This window comes from Pleurodeles waltl, chromosome 1_2 (genome assembly GCF_031143425.1).
Source record: "Pleurodeles waltl isolate 20211129_DDA chromosome 1_2, aPleWal1.hap1.20221129, whole genome shotgun sequence".
In the NCBI taxonomy this organism is placed as follows: Eukaryota; Metazoa; Chordata; class Amphibia; order Caudata; family Salamandridae; genus Pleurodeles; species Pleurodeles waltl.
Window position 1 is genome coordinate 184,240,857 of NC_090437.1, and position 25,511 is coordinate 184,266,367.

Genomic DNA, 25,511 nt, shown 5'->3' on the forward strand with positions numbered 1-25,511 from the left:
GTTGAGTCTTTGTTGTTGGTTTCACCTTTGAAATGCTGGGCAAGGTTCTTACTAAGTAAGGTTATTTAAGGATTGGATTATGGTATTGCTTTTATTGTTCCAGTGGAGGTTGAGGTCACCTAGGATGATGTTCCTGGTGTGTAAGAGTGAGCAGTGTGTTATCAGATCTGCTAGGTGTTTGCCAACAGATAGTACGCTACCTGGTGAGTGGTAGATAAGGTGACAATTCATCGTTATGTTATCATTCATCCTGATAAAGGTGCTGATGTATTCAATGTATTGTAGGTGAAGGTGTCTGTTTCACCCACGTTGATGTAGTTCTTGTGGATGATGGTGACGCCTCCACCGTGGTAGTCCTTCCTGTCTTTCTTGATTATTGAAAACCCCGTAGGACTAACTTGTCCATAATCGGGTATGAGGATTCATTTAGACATGTTTCTGTAATGAATGGAATATCAATATCCGGTTCAGGACGGTTTCTGCTATTGCATGCATGGTTACAGATCTGCAGTTTATGAGCATGCATTTGGTCTCTGCAGTTCTTGGAGTCTTGGGGGGAGTCAGTCAGGGGGGTATTGATGAGGTGTGTAGGTGGCCTGGTCGTTCTCACTGGTGTGTGGTTTCTCCCATGTCCCATGATAACCTGGATTTTAGTAGAGGGCTTGTTTCAATTAGATGCAAAGTTGTACGATTTGGCTAGTTCTGCCGCCTCACTCAGAGACATTGTGGCAGTCGTTCTTTTAGGCCTTTGACGTTTGTTGTTGAGAGATGTTGTGGTCCAGCTTTGTAGCTGTGTCTTCGCTTGTCTTAGCAGTTAATTGCTGCTGCATGTGGGGGGGCGTGTGAGGGGTAGGAATTGGACATATGTTTAGGTTCAGAGTGATACTGCCTTTTTCTAGTTGGTTTTCCATGCGGGTGAGCCGCTCATTTAGCTTACACCTGGGAATTCGCTTTATTAAGAAGGGGGTGTGAGTGTTAATTAGTTCTTTGTTATTGATGAGGGGACTGGTGGGTGAGTCGAGAAGGCCTCTTTGAAATGGTGTCATCAGCGTATTGGTGAGCGCATAAGGTAGGCAGTAGAAGTTAGGGGCATGAGCAACTCGGTCAAGGTCCAAGACGTCTGGGAGGGAGGGGGAGAGAGTGTGGTTTGTGATGGAGGGTGGAGGACGGAAGAGTTGAAGGAATTGGGTGTGGGATTATTGGTGGTCTGAACTAAGCTGATATTCTGCGTTGGGCTTCTAAGTGTGTTAGTGGGTGAGTAGGCCATGTTTTGTGAGCTACAGTTGGTGTGGTTGGACCAGTAAGCTCCAAGGTATATTGGGTTCTGTACCTCCTCGAGTAAGGTGAGTTACGGAGGAGTGAGTGGAGTTTGTGGTGTGACTCGTGATTATTTCACTACGGGAAAGGTGAATGGTGAGGGAGGGAGTAGAGTTAGTGGTGTGACTTGTGAGTGTTTCATTATGCTTAGTGTCCTGTGGGGGAGAGTGGCTAGAGGGTAAGGAGATTGGTGGCAGTGAGAGGATGTTTTTAGTGTGGGGAATGTGGATTTAAAAGTGCGGAGGTTGGCATCACTGGCTTGTATCATGATATTTATGTTTTTGGAGATGGTTATGGTAGCATTACCTTTGAAAGTGGGCGAGTCAGAGATTGCTAGTTTGTAGCCGTACAGGATGTTGGTGGATTTGGCGATGTGAAGGTATTTTATTAGGATCAAGTTCTATTTCACAGGGTGGTAGTGTAAAAGATGAGATAAATTCTCTTTAGGCCTTCTCAGGTATTGGGAGTAGATATCGGCGATGAGTAATTCGGGGTTTCGACTAACCAATTTGTGTTTGAGATTTTTAGCTGCTGTGGTTGAGGGGGAGGTTGATGGAAAAGGAGTTTGGACCTTGAGGTTTCAGGAGGGAGGGTAGTACAGGGGTGGTGGAGTGAGGCAATGTTGTGCAGCAAGGCATCTGATCTTGGTGGGGGTGGTGTCTGGCACAAAATTGCAAATTAGGTCAGCTGCTTTACAGCTTTATTGCTCAGACTGAGTGGCATGCGAGCGCAGAGTTTGGTTATCAGGGCACAGTGCTCATATCCCAGTGAGCCTCATCAGAGAGCTCTTCACATGGCAATTGACCTGGGTGCTGAGTGTGGTTATTGTAGGAGTCTTTTAAACAAGAGAGTGGTTATCCATATTTGGCTATTTCAATATGGCTGCCACAGCCAGAACATTATATTGTTTGGATAGCTCAGTCCTCTTTCAGTTTTGTATTCTGGGGCAAGGAAAAGATCACCGGTCCAAGATTGCCGCCCCACTGGTGTGTGCTCTATCAGTCCAAAGCCCTCTTTCTATTACCGTTTCTTTAGACATGGGCCATTTTTGTGGACCTAGTATTAAGCTGCTGAGCTGGCTACAGGGAAAAGGGCCCACAAATGGCCCCAGAATCTTACCATCAGCATCCTGTGCTGGGGAGGGTTACTGTAACAGCCCAATAGCCTTATGGAGCAACCAGATGCCTCGCTGCCACTGAGCTCACTTCAGTGGTAGTCAGCAATGGGCAAATGGAGTCCAGCAATATGAGCGTCAGCTCTTAATTCCCTAGTGCTTCAAGATGGCCTTTCTTGTGACAACAACATCAGCCCAGAGGGTCAGTTAATTTCCAGCCTTATCATCAAAGCCTTCATATCTGAGCATCTATCCAGACAAGCTGGTTCTATGTATTAGGGCCTCTTTTCTGGCAAAAGTTGTCACCCCTTTTCCTGTAGACCAATACATCACTTTGGCTACTTTTTACGTTCTGCCACATCCCTCCCAGGAAGAGGAGTGACTTCGCCGTCAGGACCCAAAAAGACCATTGTCGTTCTACTTTGACCAAATGAATGAGTTCTGGTTGGACGCCCAACTCTTCGTGTGTCAGAGCGAAGAAGGGAGAGGGCGCACAGAAGCAGACCATCTCTTGTTGGATCATGCTCTGCAGGAAGATCTGCTTCGCACTGGCCAAAAAGCAACCCCCAGAGGGTTTGCGTGCTCACTCCACTAGGGCCAAAACGGTGACCTCTGCGTTAGCATGTGGAGTTTCAGTCCTTGACATACCCGGCAACAACATGGGTTTCTCTGCACATGTTTACCTAACACTACTGCCTGGACAGTGAGGTACGTAGGGATGGGCATTTTGCCCATTTGGTCCTGGAAGACTTTTTATTCTAAAATTTGCACCACAGACCCACCTCTGGGTAGGTACTGCTTGGGTATCTATTCAAAGAGAATGAATCTGTGTCTAGAAGCCTTTATCAAATGAACAAGTTACTTAGCTTTGGTAATGCTTTATCTGGTAGAAACTCATCCAGCCGCAGATTTTTTACCAACCCACCCATTCTCTCCACTCTGAGAGCAGATTCTATAGTCAAGAGTTGTTCCCTTTTTAGGGCCCTAGTTATTCTTTGCGGCTATGCACTCCTAGTGTGGAAAGTTGTGAAAAGAAACTGATGTCAGTGTGCTGCGGAGGCATCTATATAGGCACCGCTCACATCACAGACCATGTTAACAATACCATGCAGAGCCAATTGACACCACCTAATGGCGCAAAGGGGTACTGCTAAAAGAAAATCCGGATCCAGTCTGATGCCTGGGGAAAGTTCAACCAGGTACATGTTTACCAAAGGTAGGTAACTTGTTCAATAAGGCGTTACTAAAGGTAAGTAGCTCCTTCCCCTCCTTTCTCCTTTTTAACTCGGTCTTCTTTTTCTGTTTACTTCTTTCCCTCACTTCCCTTTACTCTTAAAAGCACTGAAAAATGACAACAGAGCTACTATACTTGTGTGAAGAGGGCTCAAGTTGAAGACGAGGTTTGTGGGAGTAATGAAATAATACTTTAAATGACGTAAGACAGAATATATGAAATAGCGAAGAAGGCATGGGTAAGGCTATGGACAATTAGAGTTGATCAACAATGGGTAGAAAAAGCCTAGACCGGATGGGTTCTGCAGATTTTTTTTCTATGGTGCACAATAAATAGCTCGATGTTAGCCTAGCCATTCCACCCATACTAATGTCCTCAGAATCAAAGGCCACATATCCTTTTCCTGCGGTCTGTTCCAAGTCACGTGGTAATTTCATGGTCAGGTTAAAAGTGATGCACTGTTATTTTCTGATATGTGTTCATTATGCAAAATAGCATGTTAGAAATTTGATGAATCCTCTTTCTTTGGATCATACAATGTTGGCAAGTATACCACAGTCTCATACTGGGTTTACCCATGGTCCGCTTCCATAGCTATCTGTGTGCTGCATGTGGATCAAAAATGTGGAAGGGCAGATTGAGAAAAGGAGGGATGTTAAAGGGCACCAGTAAGATCCAGCAGATTTTAAATAAATAATTGTCTTTCATTTGTCTTCTTTCTTTTACAGTTTCTGAAATGTTAAAGTATAATTCTACACTTTCCAGACAGACCAAAAATCTGAAAAACAATCAACAGCACAAGCCACAAATTCATTGGTGCACCATACGCCACAAATATTAATTTACTTAACAAATGTACATGTTATATTCTTTCAGACAGTAAATACAACACTGTGTATTTTATTGTTGTTAGGCTTTAGTTGATGGCTTAATGTCCATTTTATTTATTAAAAAAAAAGGGTACATGGTAGAATGACTGAAGCAGGAAAAGTCCATCAGGAGGTGTACTGAAGGACAGTTATGAACAAGGACACAAAAATGGGGGACATGGCGAAGCTCAGGCTGGCACAGAGACATCAGTCAATACGGAAGAGGGCAACTCTCAATCATCCTACCAAGTAAATCCCCCAATGTAAATGGTTTTCATAATCTTTTGTTACTTGAGATTCCTCTCTCACTATTCCATCATACTATGAATAAGATGCATCACGGTCTGTCATGGAACATAATATTCAAAACATTTTACGGCTCACCTCTGTGATACCTTGGCCACAAGATCTGTGGGCCTTGGGAACTACATCTGCTTACATCTGTATGGTGGCATTTTATGGTTCTGGTGCACAGAATTGTGTGAATATTTCAGTTTTGCATAATGGCTGTTTTTGATCAGTCCTTCCAATGTACCAACAGACATTCATTGCACAACACTACCAGAAGTCCACAAAGCCAAAATTGAAATGTAGGAAACAATTGATTAAGAAACTTGTATGGAAATAAGCCTGTAATGCACCTTCAGCCCCTCCTGTTAATATTTTTCAACAGCAACTTCCTAAACCCTAAGAATGAAAACTAATCTTAAAACAGTTGTGATCACTAGCATGGTTATTTGAAGGCACTTAGAGTTTGGTCTGTTAATCTGTGCATGTGTCCTCCATTCCAGGATTGCTCCTGGTTCACATCTATAATCAACTCAGCACTACAGATCTATGTCATTTTTTTGCGTTTACGCTTTCCTCCAAATGGCTGGTATGAAATAAGAGGAATAGTCAGTATTCCCAGTTTGTGGTCTTCATCGTCAGATGCTCCCAAAGGGCTCTTCTTTTTGGAGATCTTTAGCCCCATTGCTTTAGCCACTTCAAGGATTCTAAAGCCAAAGAAAAATGCAATTAGATGAATAAAAAAACTAAAATGCTGTGTAGAAACATGGTTGCACTGCTTTCAAAGAGAGCATTTCAGCACTTTCAACATACATACTGTAGGAAGTTGGCTCTGTATGTGCTATTTCAAAGTAAGGAATAGCATGCACAGAGTCCAAGGGTTCCCCTTAGAGGTAAAATAGTGGTAAAAATAGATAATACTAATGCTCTATTTTGTGGTAGTGTGGTCGAGCAGTAGGCTTATCCAAGGAGTAGTGTTAAGCATTTGTTGTACATACACATAGACAATAAATGAGGTACACACACTCAGAGACAAATCCAGCCAATAGGTTTTTGTATAGAAAAATATCTTTTCTTAGTTTATTTTAAGAACCACAGGTTCAAATTCTACATGTAATATCTCATTCGAAAGGTATTGCAGGTAAGTACTTTAGGAACTTCAAATCATCAAAATTGCATGTATACTTTTCAAGTTATTCACAAATAGCTGTTTTAAAAGTGGACACTTAGTGCAATTTTCACAGTTCCTAGGGGAGGTAAGTATTTGTGAGGTTAACCAGGTAAGTAAGACACTTACAGGGCTTAGTTCTTGGTCCAAGGTAGCCCACCGTTGGGGGTTCAGAGCAACCCCAAAGTCACCACACCAGCAGCTCAGGGCCGGTCAGGTGCAGAGTTCAAAGTGGTGCCCAAAACACATAGGCTAGAATGGAGAGAAGGGGGTGCCCCGGTTCCGGTCTGCTTGCAGGTAAGTACCCGCGTCTTCGGAGGGCAGACCAGGGGGGTGTTGTAGGGCACCGGGGGGGACACAAGTCCACACAGAAATTTCACCCTCAGCGGCGCGGGGGCGGCCGGGTGCAGTGTAGACACAAGCGTCGGGTTTGCAATGTTAGTCTATGAGAGATCTCGGGATCTCTTCAGCGCTGCAGGCAGGCAAGGGGGGGATTCCTCGGGGAAACCTCCACTTGGGCAAGGGAGAGGGACTCCTGGGGGTCACTTCTCCAGTGAAAGTCCGGTCCTTCAGGTCCTGGGGGCTGCGGGTGCAGGGTCTCTCCCAGGTGTCGGGACTTAGGTTTCAGAGAGTCGCGGTCAGGGGAAGCCTCGGGATTCCCTCTGCAGGCGGCGCTGTGGGGGCTCAGGGGGGACAGGTTTTGGTACTCACAGTATCAGAGTAGTCCTGGGGTCCCTCCTGAGGTGTCGGATCTCCACCAGCCGAGTCGGGGTCGCCGGGTGCAGTGTTGCAAGTCTCACGCTTCTTGCGGGGAGCTTGCAGGGTTCTTTAAAGCTGCTGGAAACAAAGTTGCAGCTTTTCTTGGAGCAGGTCCGCTGTCCTCGGGAGTTTCTTGTCTTTTCGAAGCAGGGGCAGTCCTCAGAGGATGTCGAGGTCGCTGGTCCCTTCGGAAGGCGTCGCTGGAGCAGGATCTTTGGAAGGCAGGAGACAGGCCGGTGAGTTTCTGGAGCCAAGGCAGTTGTCGTCTTCTGGTCTTCCTCTGCAGGGGTTTTCAGCTAGGCAGTCCTTCTTCTTGTAGTTGCAGGAATCTAATTTTCTAGGGTTCAGGGTAGCCCTTAAATACTAAATTTAAGGGCGTGTTTAGGTCTGGGGGGTTAGTAGCCAATGGCTACTAGCCCTGAGGGTGGGTACACCCTCTTTGTGCCTCCTCCCAAGGGGAGGGGGTCACAATCCTAACCCTATTGGGGGAATCCTCCATCTGCAAGATGGAGGATTTCTAAAAGTTAGAGTCACTTCAGCTCAGGACACCTTAGGGGCTGTCCTGACTGGCCAGTGACTCCTCCTTGTTTTTCTCATTATTTTCTCCGACCTTGCCGCCAAAAGTGGGGCCTGGCCGGAGGGGGCGGGCAACTCCACTAGCTGGAGTGTCCTGCTGGGTTGGCACAAAGGAGGTGAGCCTTTGAGGCTCACCGCCAGGTGTGACAATTCCTGCCTGGGGGAGGTGTTAGCATCTCCACCCAGTGCAGGCTTTGTTACTGGCCTCAGAGTGACAAAGGCACTCTCCCCATGGGGCCAGCAACATGTCTCGGTTTGTGGCAGGCTGCTAAAACTAGTCAGCCTACACAGATAGTCGGTTAAGTTTCAGGGGGCACCTCTAAGGTGCCCTCTGGGGTGTATTTTACAATAAAATGTACACTGGCATCAGTGTGCATTTATTGTGCTGAGAAGTTTGATACCAAACTTCCCAGTTTTCAGTGTAGCCATTATGGTGCTGTGGAGTTCGTGTAAAACAGACTCCCAGACCATATACTCTTATGGCTACCCTGCACTTACAATGTCTAAGGTTTTGTTTAGACACTGTAGGGGCACAGTGCTCATGCACTGGTACCCTCACCTATGGTATAGTGCACCCTGCCTTAGGGCTGTAAGGCCTGCTAGAGGGGTGTCTTACCTATACTGCATAGGCAGTGAGAGGCTGGCATGGCACCCTGAGGGGAGTGCCATGTCGACTTACTCATTTTGTTCTCACTAGCACACACAGGCTTGTAAGCAGTGTGTCTGTGCTGAGTGAGGGGTCTCTAGGGTGGCATAAGACATGCTGCAGCCCTTAGAGACCTTCCTTGGCATCAGGGCCCTTGGTACTAGAAGTACCAGTTACAAGGGACTTATCTGAATGCCAGGGTGTGCCAATTGTGGATACAATGGTACATTTTAGGTGAAGGAACACTGGTGCTGGGGCCTGGTTAGCAGGGTCCCAGCACACTTCTCAGTCAAGTCAGCATCAGTATCAGGCAAAAAGTGGGGGGTAACTGCAACAGGGAGCCATTTCTTTACACATACGTATCTACATTTATCAAACGTGAGTTTAACAATAATGAAACAGTAAAAGCTAAAGTTCAACCTTTCTCACTCACCCATGGAATTATCAATGCTGCACAGCCAGTGGCTCAGGAGCATTATAGCCCCTGCGCAAAACTGATGGGACGATTACTGAGCGACAGAAGTTGTGTTATTTCTGGGATATAAAAACATCATTTTTCAAAGAAACATTTAATGCAAAGAATGTATTTGTTTAGGATTTAGCTGAAGGTTAGTCCAGAAGCAAAGAATCACAGATACCCACCTGTGGAGGACGGTCAAAAATAGGAAGAAAAAATGACAAGCTTAAAGTATCTCAAGAGAGCCTAACAGTTGTACACACAATAGAAACATGCATTCACAAATCCTATCTTGCATCCCAACCTGAGGGTTCAAGTCAGGGAACAACGTGGGCATTCTTTCTTTGTCTCTCTCAGCCAAACAGCACTGTCACCAGGATGACCTTGCCAACAATATGTTTTCAAGTAATACGAAGTATGGGGACACAATGAAGCTAGGGTACAGGGAAGTTTGGAGAGGTTGGGTATTTTCATTTGGAAAGCATATATATAATATCGAAACATACAAGGCAGAGTGGTGGGTAACTTAACCAATAATGCTACAAAATACTGCAAACAAAATACGGATGGTGATGGAAGCTTTCTATAACAATTTGGCGACACGTTACCTGTGTGGCACAGGGAGTGGCTTTACACAATTAACTACTGAAGTTGTGTGGAAGACACTAGGACTCACCAGAGGCAGCAACAGGAATGTGCAAATGGATCAGGATTTCCAAGGTAGATCCTGCAAATTACATGTAGGTCCTGCAGCGTAGGCCTGCTACATACCGTAACCATTATTAACAAGTCTTGAATTAGCTGCAGGTTGCCTTTCGCAGATGAATCCTTACACGTGGACAGTGTCATAGACAGAGAATTTAAAGAAAATGGTAGTCCCAGGCTAATGTCCCATCAGGGCATTGATGTTCTGAGGAGTGATGGCCATATAGGTGCTCCTAGAGTCATGTAAAAAGCCATACAGCAGGTCTGGACCCACACTGGTACTAAAACTGAGTGCAGGCATGGACAAAGTCATCACTCCAAGAAGAAAGAATCAAACACATGATTATTATTTTGAATTATAGAAAGGTATACTAGCTTGAAATAGCATCCTACATGAAAAGAAAATGTATTGCTCCGAAATTTAGGGAAAGAAGGAAGGAATATTTAAGACCGCAGACCAGGTATCATAAATGCATAAATTCTATGCAAGGGTTCAGGGAATGAATGAGAAAGGGAAATGTATGTGACTTCACTATGTAATATGACCCTTATTGGTTACCTTGGTACCCTCACCAAAACTCTAATCAAAGATCAGTTAGCGCCCTATACCAACAACCAAAATGTACAGGAGCTATTGCTAAGAACCCTGAATTTGGAGAGGCTTTGTCAATAGCATTCCAAGTAGAACATACAGCGGAATAGATTAAGGAAATGTAAGATTGTGGAAAATGACATGGGGAGGGACAGTTATGAGAAAGGAGTTCAGAGTGCAGCGATTCACCTTTGAGAATCTGTGAGGAAACGAAAACAGAGTACAATAAGAGTGAGGAGTGGCATCCCCAACCATTTGAAGCATTCATCATGCACAACACTCACAAGCTAAGAAGTGTGCCAACAGGGGGAACCTACTTAAGAGTGTGTGAGGAAAGAAAACTACAAAATGTGGGTATGAAACAGGATAAATAAGTAATTGGGAGTTTGTGTTGCAAGTGCGGCCAGGAGCAGGGGAGGAAGAATTTACAATGGCTGAATGTGATAACTGGTGGAAAAAGGTAGTAATGTTTAGAGACTCAAGGTCTCCATACACCTTGCTTGGGGGAGAAATGATAGAAAGAGAGTTTACTGAGTGAGTGGAAGAACTGAGGCCAGTTGATGTTACCCGTGAAGGATAAGGAAACATGAAAAAATCTTCATAGGAATGACTACAATGAAAATAGTTTTTAAAACAGAGATTCCATTGGAAACTGAAGGCAATTTGGTGGGGTGGCATCATCATCGAGATTTGGGGAGCAATTTAGACCCCTGGCTTGGGTATTTAGAGGGATTTAAACACAAGATAATTTTAAAGAAAGGTGCCACATACCTCATCTAATGAGGTAGCCTTTCAAAGCAGCGACTGGAAAAGCGTCGCCTAACAGTGAAGTGTGTGAAGTATCAGAGTCGGTTTAGATATGTGACGTACGCAGGGTACATTATAGCCAAGGAAAGTATCTGCAAAATTTAGACTTGGCAGGAGCAATAAGGAGGCAATTATGGGTGGGACATTTATGTAATTGTTTGAGCTTTCTAACCAGACAGAGGCACCCATCAGCATGTACATGTCGAATGTGGTTAGCAGAGTACTGAAAGTAATGCCATACTAAAGATGCTTAAAGACCCTCTCCATGCTAGGAACACTCATGGGTCCCACTGAATCTCAAAGAAGCTTTTCAGATGTTAAACCTGGGACGTTCCTGAACATTCTAGGTTGCTGCAAAGGTATCCTGGAGTAGGAGCTGAGTTGGGTTGGGAAGGTGAGCGGGATTGGGGGTGGAAATGGGGAGCATGACATATTCCTGTAACTTGCTGTGACCTATGAAACAAATTCCCCTTTTCCAAGTTGTTTAACAATCACAGGAAATGTTTGGAGAGGTCTGGTATTTGGACAACACCCAACTCGATTTCCAAGTCTCATTTACCTGGGACAATAAATGATTCAAAACACCAGCTTAAAGTCTACATATTGTATTTTTTTAAATAAAATTGTGTAAGATATTTTTTTCTTATGTTAATATCTGTACATTGACATCTGCTAACTTGCTCATGGATGTGCAAACCTTTTATTGGTGGAAGTACTCCATCAGTAGTCATTCAAGTGAATTCCATGGAATTTCCTGTAGATGCAGAGATTCACCTTGATTAAAAGTATCTATTGTTGAGAATGTACAATTTCAGTAAATTAAAGAAAAAAAAAATCACTTATTCTATCTGATGTATGCTATGCAAAGCACTTAGAGCCAAGCCTCATCATCCGGAAGTGAGTGATACCCATAGGAAGCAGCACGTGTACAGCACCTACACACCGCACTGTCTGTGCCCTGTAAGGACACAAGGACATGTGATTCTGTTGAGCAGTGCTGTCCCACTGGAAAGACTGTAATTTCTGATGAAGGAAAAGGATTCCTAGCGCTTGACTGGACGTTTCAACAAACCGAAGGGGACACCGCAAGTGGCATGGCAGTAATGTGCTACTAAGCCTTTCAATGGAGAAGTGCTGGTTCTTGTTCATGTACTCACAAATGGGGAGAGGGACTATCGCTCACCCATGAGAGCCATCTGCATAGCACTGAAGATCTCTGGTGAGGATCCAAAGCACATCAGTAAACGGATAGCATGCCATAATGTGGGTTGAATAGGTGTTGAACTACAGCTGATCTACGCTGAACCCATTAATGCTGTTATTCTGACTTGTGTCCCTGCCTCTATACGTACAGTTAAAGGAACGGGAGTGAGGGACAGCATGGTTATGGTTTGTATTAATGTACATTCCTTGCTCAAATGTGTCTAAAGAGTCCACCCAAGAGAGACAGGCGTCCCAATGGTGTGCACTGGATAGAGGAAGTTGTGGTAGATGATCTATGTCACCATCATCAATTCCTTTATTCTGTTTTAAAAAGAAAACCATAAAAAACAGTGAAGTTGAAAAACATTGACTACATCCTACAGGGGATAAAATTGTTTGCAGTCGAACAGTACCAGATTGAAAACAAGCCAAATAAAATTGTATAAACATCAAGTAACAACATTACATAAAACAAAGCAGGTCGAACTTGAACAAAGTGCTTGCCAGCTAATAAATGAACAATAAAAGATTTACGTAATTTTCTATAAAATGAGCAAAACATTGTAAAGTGCAAGGTGTCCTGTGTAGCAACATTATCACGACTTCATGGTGTGAGAACAGATTCATATGTACTACCACGAGGAATTGCCAACAGGTGATGGAATCATTTAACCTGAAACGTATCCAGAGAAAGCAATGATGATTCGACAAGTCAAATGTTAAATATGGTTCTATGGATGCAGCTAATAAGCTTTATGCAATACAGATGGTGCTCTCTCTTTTTCTTTCAAGGCTCTAAAGGCCATATTGGTCCTTGCAACCTCACTTGTGTTTATTGAGTCAGGGTTGTTAAAAATTTCAAGTCTGTACTGTAACTATCCTCTACATATTTTAGCCAGGCTATCCTGGATACACGGTCTAGGGCCAAGCAGTCCTAACATTTAAAACTTTTTGTGGGATGTAACCAGATCAATAACCAAAGAAATAAGGCCGTATCTGCAGTGTCAGCTAAACAACCTAGCACTAGTTCTTTGGTGGACACAAAAGAGCCTTTTTAAAACCTTATTCTCAATTATAATTAGTGATGACAAATTAACAAACCCCAACTATCAATGCCGTAAGAAGTGATAGGGACACACTTTGCTTTGTAAATGTCAAGCATTGCCTTGATGGATTTATGCCCCAACCTGTTCGAAAAGCCATAAACAGAAGCATTGCTTCTAGTGAGCATATAACACCTGGCAGACACCAGTGGAGACCATGTCACAGAAGAATCAAATAAAACCCCTAGATAGGGAAAGGTAGTAACTTGACTAACAGTCTTTCTTTTCATTTTATAAGTTCTAGACTTAGTAGCCCGAGGGCTGATCACCATATCATGTGATCTGGAGAAATTAGTACTCAAATCAAGGCATCCATAAACTGCGCAAAAGAACGGAGAAAGCCTTTACGCCCCTTAGCAGTTCTAAAGATAAGGACAGTATCATCCATATAAAACAGCCCAAGAGTTGGATGATGTCCTAGCTGGGGCATATCTGTCCCACTCAAAAGCCCAAAATTGACTGAAGCAGATAAGTTAAAGTGAAGATCTTGCAATAATGAAACTAACTTGACTTCCAATCCTGAATCGTAACATAATTCCCCCCTGTAGACCCTATCAAATGCTGTGCTCAGATCCATTAAACTCAAGTGTAAAGCCCCTTGTGTTGCCATTTTACACTTGTAACAATGAGATATAAATGATGACGTCGGTCAACAGTTCCTAGTCCAGGCCGTAATGCACTGGATACAGACGTTGTGGCAGATGATCCTATGTAGGAGTCCTAGGATCAACGGGCATGCACCTGATACAGGCAGCCAGAGTAAATAATGTTCTCCCAGGAAGGACAGTCAATCAGCCTACTGACGGGCAAGGAAGACAGCCGAAAGGCACTATTCATTAGTGACACAGAGTAAGCCATAGTCATGCTGTGTTTGAAGGTGGTGTGGGTAAACACATATGATACAGCTAACAGTAAAAAATGTCAGAGCAGAGACATTACTGGAGCAACCCATAACCATGCACTAGTTATAGGATGTTATGGATAGGCTACATACAGCCGGCACCAAGAGTGACATGGTGGGGACAATACAGCTGGTATTCAAGAGCGTAATAGTACCAGGTATAATGCTAATGCTGCTTATGAAGCAGAAGTATTAGGTGAGCAGATGTGAAGAAGGGAAGGTGTTTTCAAGGACAGATAAGGAAAGAAAAGAACAATGGGTTGTTTCACCAGCCTCTTCTAGGCACAATTGGAAGACACCCTTAATCTGTCTGCCCTTTACCTGGATGGTTGGGCTGGATGACCTTGGAGGAAGGGTTAAGTGGGAGAGTTGGCCTAGGTTGGTATTATGCTGAGGTCACTTCACCAGGACGGTGGGCCTACCAGCATAATATGCAAAAATAAGCCTAGGCCCCCCAGAAAGCCGAAGCTGTGCTGGGCCACAAGAGTGAAGTACAATTAATGAGGAGGTGGAGCAATAAGCCCAAACTGAGACAATAAAAAAATCAAATAATGGTGCCAAGGTGCACACAATCAAAGGCAATATCTGCAGGAGTTTAGCACTGTAATACGACATTTTTAAATAATATTTATTCCACGACATTTACAGTGCAGCCGGCACTCAGGATGGTGAAGCTCTTTGTACAGAAGAGGAGGAAAGACTGCTTAGTCTGGAAGGCTTATTCTCCCCGTTCACGACCAAGTCCATGAGTTCACCGCTGCACAGGATGGCTGTGCAACAGCTTAATTAATCAAGGACAATTCTTTTAGTTGTTGCCTTGTAAAGATCCCTTATTAATAAACATTTTGGGAAGGATTTTAAAGACATCTTCAACTCACTTATTAACACAAAAGGATGATGGACGGAGTGCTGAAACTTTTCACACACTCAAAGTTTCAGCACACCTTCCATCACCCTTGTGTTGCTATAGTTGCCATAAGTTGGCCAGGGTATGCCCCAGATGTGGGTCACTTGCTCACTGGATTCAAGCTGGCTGATGAAGGTTGATGCCCCGAAACCGGTCCCAGGATGCTGGTTTCCGGTCCACCAAGGACTTGGACTGGCAGTTCGGGCTGGACTATTCCCTTGAGGAGCAGGGTGAAGACTGATTTGCATATGGCTGGGTCAACACTGGGGTGGCATGGTGAGCAAAAGAACGATGGATTTAACCCAGATCTGTGACCCGGGGTGAATTTTTGAAAAGTTTCAGCACTCTGTCCATCCTTCTGTGTTGCTAACTTCTTCACAAGCCTCCTATGAACGTGTAGGTTGCTTTCAAAGGGTTTATAGGGTAATGGCTAGCAATGAGTCTCGGGAATAACAAGGAAAGATTCAGGGTTTTAGAAGCAGGGCTCTTCTTCTAAGTATGGCATTTACAAAACTTACAGATTATTTTCTGAAAAAGGAGCAGATCAAATTTAATATAGACACTTCAAAAGCTGATGAGAAATTATAATGTTGGGAAATTCATAACCGTGTGAGCATGCCTACAAGTAGCCAATTACAGTTTACAATGTAGAGAAAATGAAGCTTAGACAGCTGAGAGCATGTATCAAGAAGGCAATAACTGCCATTAATTGCCCATTTGTACGAATGCAACCTCAGCATTCAAAGTTTCATTTTCCTACATTGTAACTTTTCACCAGCTTCAGATATTTTAGATACTCCAAATGCTGGTGAAAAATTACAATGTAAAAAAAAGAAGTCTGAAAGTTGAATGAGCACGCCTAAAAGTGGGCAATTATTGCCATCGGCTTTTAAATGATCTAAAATGCCTGGGCCGGTCTATATCAACCAGGGACACTTTCAGAGACTTATTGAAGACTAGTAATCTATTCTAACTAGGAGTAGAATTGAACAACAAAGTTAGCATATCTTACACTAAAGTAACCAACCCTCTTCAATAAAGGTAATGATGTCAGACAGAAATGTCTTATAGTTTGAAAAAAGCTAGAACTAAAAATAAACCCTCAGATCAGAGCTGTGCAATAGCCCTTATATTTTCTAAGTACATCGCTTGTCTAAGGAGTTTTATGAACAAAAGCATCCAGCTACATATATTTTTACTAGTCCTCTTTCTTGTGTGATACTAACAAAGACTTTTCTAAGATATGAGCACAGTAAAACATTGGGAATCTCAAATAAAACTACAGAAACAGGATATTTTATTCCTCATGGTTAAATACACACACATAGTCGCACACAATCGTGTTACCAGATTTGAGAAAATCTCTCTCCCAGAATGTTAATTTAACTTTTCTGATAGACAAAACAATGCATTCTGTCTTTTTTTTAAATGTATTTGATACTGTGAGCTATTTGATTAAGAACGAGTGTTCCCTTATTAAGGTTCTCTCACACAAAAGCACTACAATCAACAGTTTCACAAACCTATTATGCATGTAAGTTTTCAGACTAAGTATCAATAACCAAAACCCTCTATAAATGGCTCATTAAGCAGTCCTGTCAATAGTGAAAGCTACCAGCACAACAGAGAAGGACCCACAAGCAGCAGGTTACACTGGGATGAAAGCTATGCCTTCACCAAATGGGTTCTTCTAGTATTTTTTCAAGTATACCGGTAGCTACTAACAGACATGCCAGAGGGACTGGTGGACTACATTTGGATCTATGAAAGATATCACTGCTTGAGAAACACATAGTAACCTCCATTTCAGCAGTACCTCTTCACCTTACAATCTGTCCCTTCAGCCTTGCTTTGACACACTTAAAAAATTAGAAATAAATGTGCGCTTTAGTACCCTTGATGAAAAGAGTAGCCTCTAACTATTTCCATACACCCTCTTTGCGGTCCTAAACATTACTAATGAGCATGCTTTTGTAATTAAGTCACTTAGTTAAATTTTTAGTGTCACACCAAGGATATAGGCATCATGATTTAAATACAAACTGTTGAAGAGCGGACACAAAGTTTCACATTTTTTATTTACTCAGGCACATAGTGAGCTTTGAAAACACCTTATGATCCATAGTGAAGGAGGACCTGACATTGCCATCACAGAGGTCCACGTTTTGATCACAGCACAGGTGCTGCACGATCTGCTTTCCTGTGAACTGGTGTTTGTGATCGGCGCTAAAGAGATTAAACCATCCTAGCATTCATTAGGTAACCCAGAGGTGCTTTCATTCCCTGCACCAATATTATATAACTGGGTGGTGGTGAATTCCCAAAAGGCTAAATTGTGTAAACCGATAAATTAATGGTCATGGCAGGTACCTTATTCTGCTTGTCAAAGGCTATCCAAGTGATTGAACCTAGTCCATGCGTCGCATCCACCAATGCCACAGACAGACTCAATTGAATAAATACTTGCACTCAGAGTATTCTGGTCAGCAACACTAAAAGAAGTACAAGTTATGATGAGATTTCAATGAGGATTGGAGTGTAACACTGGTGTTGAAGATTACTGGAGGACTAGTGTAGTTTAACTGGAAGAAATGGCTGGTAAACTGTCAAGATAGAACTATCTGAAGAAAGGAAAAACCTGCATAGACTAAATGAAGCAATGAGAAGGAAAAATTGTGAACTGGAACACAAACTAGGAGAATACGGAGAAGAGCACAGAGGCTGAAGGAGAGGCAACGCTGAAGATAGAAGACAGGCAGGGACAGCAAAACTGAAGAGCAGCAAACAGGAGCTTCTAACACTGCCAAGCAGTTTGTGAAGCAAAGGACATGATGATCAATGCTCCTTATGAAGCCGAAAACAATATTCACCCACAGCGCATGCTACAATTCGTATATTGCAGAATGTGCATGTACGAAGACCACAGACTAGCTTTAGGTGCGTGCATGCTGGTAAAGCTCGGCATTATCTTCACAGATGCCAAACACACGTGCACATCAGAAGACACTTCCTGAAGTGTTATGGTTATCTATGGAGTTCTATCATGACACACATTGGGGCATATTCATTAATCCTGCTCACCGGTAAGCTTAGCTTTTCCTTGACAACCATCCTCTCCCCTACATTATCTATGCGAGTCCTTACCATTTCCCTAAGCTCATTTATTACATTTCAGCATTTAAATCTATATTGCTCAATGTCAGCCTCACTTTTCGCCCTACGTAAGAAAGATACACTTCAGCTTTCGAGGATCTAGGTTTCAAACAATTTATGAAGGGTACTTCTGCCGCCAGCTAGACAATCACTAAGACACAGCTAGACACTGGTGCCAAACAAAGTTAAATCTACGAAGACAGCTTCAGAAGGGAGCACTACTTCACAAACTCCTGCATTTTCTACCCAGCCCTGCAACAGAACACACACAAGTACGGAGGTGCAATACTGCCTGTACTCATGAAGGTCAAAGGCATTGGTTTCTACTAAAGTAAGGCTTAATGTAGTAGTTAAATCTACAATCAATAGTTCTCTGAAAAGTGATTCATCAAACCACGTGATAAGCCAAGTATAGTTTCCCCAAAACTGAACATATTAAATAAATAATTTTGCCCTGATACTCCACAGTCTTTCCTAACACTTAGTTTACATCCTTCTTGAATGTGTAGCCAACAGCGGCTACTGCCCATACAAAGCGGTGAGGCAGCGCAGGGGGGGCAGGGTCAGCGTTAAGGATGCAGTATAGGGATTAGAGAGAAACATTTTACAAATGAAGACTTACCTGCTGCTGCCGCCCACCTCAGTGCTCCTTTGCTCCCGGAAGTCCATGGGCCAGCACAGGCCCAGCTTCCCACCCAATCCAGATGCTGCTCTCATGCTATTACCCAGCATGAGAGCAGCGCTACAATTGGTCTGAGCAGCGCTACAATTGGTCTGAGCAGCCTGGTTAGGCGCTCGCTAATGGACTGCGAGCCTGTGCCTAATCTCCACCCGGCTGTGCAACACAGCTCGGGTTGGAGAACTATAATTATGCATGTCGTTTTGGCCATCCTAAGACAACCGGTCAAACCGACATGCACACTTTCAGTGCCCACCACTCCTCCACTCAGTCCCTGCCGCTGTAAACATAGGACTGCTTGGCACGGCCCAAAACTCACATCGGTTCACCCAGTGAAAAAATTAAATGATAATAAAATTGCTTTACTATCATTTTATTTTTCCTCTGCTGGCACAGTGGGGGGGACGATGCACCGCCATTACGGAGGAGCCGCCGCTGTGTGTAGCTCTAACCATTTTTAAAGACCATATATTTATAGGACCGACATGAAAACTAAGGTGCATATGTTTAAAGACCATTTATTTATAGGACCGACATAAAAACTAAGGCGCATACTACTGAAATTATCAACAGCTCTTCCCTCTGGGCTCCTAATACGAGTTAAGATCTTGCTAAATCACACAAGTCTGAAATCAGAGTTCTTAGAGAACACCAATTAAAACACCACTTAATATTCTGACTGAAGTCCTCCGACTAAAGCTCTGAGGAGAATTCGCTCACCTGTTTTCAGTAAGTTTCATGTCTCTCTGCAGTATAGTCAGGTCTGTTTGGAAGTCATTAATATGCAAGGCCAAGGCAATCACGTATGCTGTTATTTTCGCCTTCATGGATGCTGAAATGATGTTCTGCAAACTGGAATACAACAGAGATGAGGTTAACGACCATACTCAAATACATGAAATATTTTTTTTCAGTTTGTACATCATGGAGTCATTTATATAAATCAAATAACACCCCTCCGCCCCCCCCCCCCCCCAAAAAAAAACAACTGGTCGGAAATTAAAAAAAAATGACTCAAAATGCTGCACATTCCAGCTGCAACAGGCACGCACAATTTAAAATTGATAAACAATTACTAATTATTTTTAGTTACCAAAAACACATAGTTAATTACATGATTTTGGATCTATTCCTGTATCAAAAAGGATAAGTGAAGCCAATACATCTGTCCTTGGCAAGCCAGCGTGACGGTCATTTTATTTCTGGCAGGCATATGCCATAAAAATAAATTGAAGTGAAAAAAGTCACTGCTGAAACATGGTGGCAAAATATCTGCAATAAAAAATGTGACTGAAAAAAATAACCAATGGATAACATTTAACAAAACAGTCTGGGTGCTTCCTAGCAGGTAGATGCACTTAAAACATGTATTGAAGCGCTTTTTAATTTTAATGCACAAGTAGGAAAAGATGACTTCTATCAGTAAAAATAAAAGGCAATATTGTTTTTAAAGTATGGTTAGCTGAAAACACAGCCTAAACACACATGAATGACTAAAAAATGATAAAGGATGGACATTAAAAAGCATTGACAAAGTAAAGTATTGGCCTACTAGACATGACACTAAATTCCATGTATTTGATGGACATGTGATAAGACAAAATGCCATCAAACACAAAGCAACATTGCAAGTGGCTAAATCGGGTTGACCCATTTCCACATGATGTATGCTGTTGTGGGCTCAGAAGCACAATATAAATCACTGAGGATTAGTCCAATGGAAATAGAGGGTTGACTACAAAGAATAAGTTTCTCTTCTGTAATAATATTTCAGGTGGATACTCGATCTGCTTCTAGATTCCTCAGGCGCACATACTGAATTTGAAAAGGTTGAACTAGTTCTCCTGTTGGGGCATGAGAGCACCTCCGCAAATGTGACATCACAGAGTTGTACATGCCACCACCCTGGCACTCTAACATCAGTTCTTGTCCTTTTCTCCCCAATCAAGAGCCATGCCATACTATCAGCTCTGAAAGCCCAGAGTGGAGACAATGTTGTTTGACAAGGAACAGAACTAGACACCTGCAAAAGGCCAATGCACAGCTCGGACTGGCGAGGTGGACTTCTTCATATCAAGACCAAGAAAGATCTGGTCTTACCCTGACAAAGTGGGACAAATGTACCCAAAACACCTAACAAAAAGAAACTGAAAGGCTACCAATCCCATCATTACTCTGTTTCATTACAGCATAGTTTGTATTTTTTTGTTATTCTACACAATGCTGCTGGAAAACAGCTTATTTCAGGCCAGCCACCCTGAAAGGACCAATATATCTAACAATGATCTCTTACCCAAAATGCCACTGAAATGAACATCACACTCAAACAGGGTAGTCTATTCCCTTCCTAATGGAGATGGAAACAGAAAGCGTGGTGATGCCTACCTATCAGCACTAATACATCAGGTGCAACATAGAAAGGTAGAACATCACCAAACCCATAGACCAAAAAGAAGGATACAAAATAGAACTGCGGTAATGTAACAGAATGTGGCTTGAGCTACAAATCCTTTTAAAAATCGGACCAAGAAGACCCCATAAAACGTATACCTTAATAGCTATGATCCAGAAGATATGTAAACAAGGGCAACATGAATGATGTGACAACGTATAACTATGTCTTTGGGAGAAAATACCTCCCCCTTTCAGGCCTACAGGCCCTACCGATGAGTACCATACACAACCTAGGCATATTGGTGGTGCACATACAACAATCTATCCCTAAAGGGCGTCACACAACACCCCAGTTCGTCTGTATCACTACCCACTCACAAAAAAGCAGGCAATAACATCGATATGAAGGAACTAACCTTCCTAATAAGACAACATATGTGATGACAATAACATATATAAGAACAGTAGCAGTGAATATCACCCCACACATGCCCCCTCACTGCAGCAAGAGCCTACGCCCCTTTTCCAGGGACTACTTCCAACTTAGAAGAGGAAAAGACCTGGAAGCATAGACATGGAATCAAAGTCCTACCTAGAAGAAAAATCTCCCAGAGGTCTCAAACGGAATTGAAGCTAACAAAAATAACAACACTGTCAAAAAGACAATCACCAGTGGGAGCATAGTGAGGATGTTCTTCGGAGACAGATACAAAACAGGATGGGGAGCCCAGGCAAACTGTATATGCTTCCATACCCACCAACCTGTCTGTGCTTCCACACCCACCAGAGGCCAGGTAGAAGTGCCCACAGCAACTGTCAACTAGCTTGAACTCAGTACCTTCAAAGGTTAGACGTCGGAACCACAGCCTAAGCCAGCTTTGTCTCAGGGAGGCAGAAGGTGTACTAAAATACCAGTGTTCCAGGATAATTTAATAACTTCAATACCCACGGCCAACACCCTTGCAAGACAAAAAGGTTCAAAGCATAAACTGAAGGAAAGGCTGGGATTAGAACTTATGTCCACTAACTCACAGAAAAGACTACAATATCTAAGAAAAGGAAAGGGGTCTGTGTTGAATCCTGTAAAAGCAGGGGCCTGCAGCCCTAGACCCCCAGCAACCAGAAGACAAACGAATGGTCATCTGGAGGCAGGAGATGACAAGCAACTTGGCAACAGAGGAACTTCCTACAGGCTGACCAAACCCAGACAAGCACAACAGAGTCTAACAGTGCTCCATTAAAAAGGCAACAGGGGCACCGATATGGGAAAGCCAGAACAGAGGGTTTCAGTCAAAACGTTTGCCTCAATCACTGACAAACATAATTCTAGGAATTCAACTGCCTGGTCCAAGAACGTCTTAAAAGAAAATCCTCCAAAGGAGCAACCAAGGGTCAAACTTAGAACAAGCAGAGGAGTTGTGTACTGTAGACCCAAAAAGGAGCCCTTTTCAGATTCTGAATAAGAGTGAAATGAATGTATACGCTACTGACCTTGTGGATATGAAAGCCATTGAGTGAAGGCAAAGCAAGGAAGGGCCTGTAAGAGACCAAGATACGCCTTCACCATGTCCAAAATCAAAATTAGTCTCACCCTGAACAATTCTGAAAACGGAGATAGAGACATAGATGTCAGTATCAGTGGTGACAGAGCAAAAAGTTGCAAGGCCTTCAGTGACAAAACTGAGGCTGCCGATGTCAGTACACCATGAGAACTAGGAGCTAAGTAACCAGCACAAAGGCAGAAACTGCTAGTGGAGGCAAGGTCAAAAGTTCCACAGAAGCTTTAGGGCCTGAAGGCTCACTAAGGGGAGCTGGGGAGGACAGAATATGGTCAGCAAAGCATGAGTTGAAAGCCGCCACTTGATTGTGGTCAGCGATAGAGGCCAGAAAAGTCAGGAGTGGATCAAGCAGCACCAAATGCAGAGCCACAGAATTGAGATGGGCACCATCTTCTGGCTAAAGTCCATCAAACCAAGACATGGTTGCAAACAATACGTCAAGGTCAGAGTTGGGAAACAAGCGTGCCTAATAGAAGACCTGTCCCACGACCGGGAGGGACAATGAAAATGAGCCATCTGTTTGGTATATTCTGCATTTGTAATGGAAAGAAGTGCCCTCATGGTCCTCAAGAAACGTGAAGGCAAGAAGTGAGCCTGGAGGCATGCACAGGGTCCATACTTTGAGGGCATGTGTTGTGGCGGTCTAAAGAGCTGCAGCAGAGGGATGACTGCTTCCTCCGTGACATTGTACTAGAAGCAATGCAAAACAATAGTTTTGGAAAAATTAAAATGGAAAGCAAATCCAGACCTGCATCAAGGGGTGCAGAAAAACATAACTGAGGTCTGAGAGTTGTGGTGTCTTACACAGCTTTGTTATGTGACATCCAGGGAAGTACTGGCATTGAACTGTAGCCATGGTGCCACCTACTAGTGCAGGAGCGCGATTTATACTTTTTCCGACCTGGTACGGAATCTAGGGAGATTTATGAGGCGAGGACACTGCTGTTGGTACATCTATATATGCAAGTATGTATTCATTTTTTTATTTTATTTGTGAAATATTTTGATTACATGAGGCTGGTAAGACTACTAAAGATGCCGTACGGTTCAACCTAAAAACTGTATGCTTTCAATTCAGACCGCAGTTTTTTTTCTAAAAGTAAGAACTTGTGTAAACAGTTAGACCAGTCAGTAAATTTTGGCACCACATACGGCTTTAAGAAACACGTTTCTGGTCCTGAGCGGGCTGGTTTATATTTAAAGCGACTCTTTGCTTACCTGCAACACCTGTGCTGTAGAAAAATTATTTGTTGGTCAGTGGCTAGGTAAGTTAGTAAAAATGATTTCATCCCATTAATGAGGAAGGATTTTATTTAGTTATGTGGCAGCACGTCAGAGTCCGGGGCAGTGTTTGGTCTGAGCAATTCAATAAGCATCATTACATTTGTAACAGAGCAAGAGTGGCCCATTTGGCAGATCCCTATGGCAGATCGGTGAATCAGAAAATGTCAGGGAGTCATATAGAGTTTTGAAATGTACATGCCAGGCATTCCATTGGATGTCATACTCTGGCACTAAAATTATCTTTGAGTACAACATTATTTCTGAAGAGAACTTTGACATCTTTTAAAGGGCAATACTTTCATACTCCAGTGCACCATGCTAAAGAGAGAAAACACAGTTGTGGCGAAAAACATTCACTACCAGCTGAAAGTTCTATTATTCCGCACTAAGTATGGAAAAAAGGTTTTAACTGCAAGTCTTGCTATAGATGGTACACATCTCATTAGCGAGAGCATCGATTGACGGAGTAACATCGGCAATAAGCAAATCTCTGAGCCCCAAATTATACAACATTATTTTGCATATAGATGGTGCCTCTCTAAGGGGGCAGGTGGGCAAAAAAAAGGATTTGACTGCAGTCCTGAATAGCTACCAGTGGCTGAGACTAAGTTTAGCATTTAATCTCTCACTTTTTTGCTACGTGTGACACCTCAAGTGAAACAAATATGCCCCGATGCGGGTCCTGTGTCTTCTGTGCTATGGGACTGAAGCTGTACCTCACTTGCTAGAACCAGACGCCGAACCCGGTCTGGGAGTCGAGTTCCCATTCAGAGGAGATCTGGCATGGAGGTTCTGGATGAACTATTCCCACTGGAGCAGAACCAAAGATTTGCAAAAGGCTAATATACTGTGAATCTTCTTGATATTAGGATTTACAGCAAATGTCCAGAAGTCAAGGATACATAGTGGCACTATCAATTTTGGAGCAATGAACAAGTTACTTACGTTCGGTAACACCTTATCTGGTAGAGACTGTATCTAGCTGCAGATTCCTTACCTTAGAATAATCCCCAGGTGTTAGACTGGATGCGGAAATTTTTGTGAGCAGTACCCCTGCACGCCAGTAGGTGGCGTTGTTTGGTTCCAGGGAGCCGCAAAGTGACGTGCATTGGTGTCTATACAGGTGCCACCACCCCAGCACGCTGCTGTCAGTTTCTTTTTGCAATTTTCCATGACATAAGTGCGGATCCACGAAGAACACCGACTATTGGTGCATCAAATTATGGCCCTTGAAAGATGAAAAGCCCTTCACTCTGAATCAGTTTGCAAAGCGGGAGGATGCCTGGGTTAGTAAGGAACCTACAGCTAGATAGATTCTCTACCAAATAAGTTGTTACCGAAGGCAAGTAACTTATTCATCTGATAGAGACTTCTAGCCACATATTCCTTACCGTAGAACACCTCCCCAGAGGTGGGGCTGCAACACAGATTATACTAGGATGTCCCTTAGGATCAAACGGCAAAATGCTCTCCTCAACAAACCTGTCAAGGCAATAGTGCTTAGTAAACGTGTTCAGGGAAACCCAGGTTGCTGCCTGACAGATATCTTGGACAGGTACTCCACGAGTTACCGCAGTGGTTGCAGCCTTGGCTGTAGTAGAATGTCCTTACAAACCTTCAGGAGGTTGCATTTTGTCCAATGAGTAGCAGATTTTGATGCAGAGTACTGTCCATTGTGAGATGGCCTGTTTCTGCACCGCCTTTCCTTTTTTATCTCCAACGTACCTCACAAAGAGTTGATTGTTCGCCCGGAACTCTTTTGTGCTGTCAAGGTAGAACTACAACACTCTTTTTGG

At 43.2% G+C, this 25,511-nt stretch overlaps 1 protein-coding gene across 1 annotated transcript in view; it reads right to left on the bottom strand.

The window, feature by feature from the left end:
- Positions 1-4,615: 4,615 nt before the first annotated feature.
- POLR1E (RNA polymerase I subunit E) overlaps positions 4,616-25,511 on the bottom strand; it is a 158,776-nt gene continuing 137,880 nt past the window's right edge. The window contains exons 11-12 of the mRNA XM_069237525.1: positions 19,199-19,330; positions 4,616-5,529 (exon numbers count right to left, since the gene is read on the bottom strand). Of these exons, the coding sequence (XP_069093626.1) occupies positions 5,370-5,529; positions 19,199-19,330 (292 nt within the window). The 3' untranslated portion in view covers positions 4,616-5,369. The remainder of the gene's footprint in view (positions 5,530-19,198; positions 19,331-25,511) is intronic.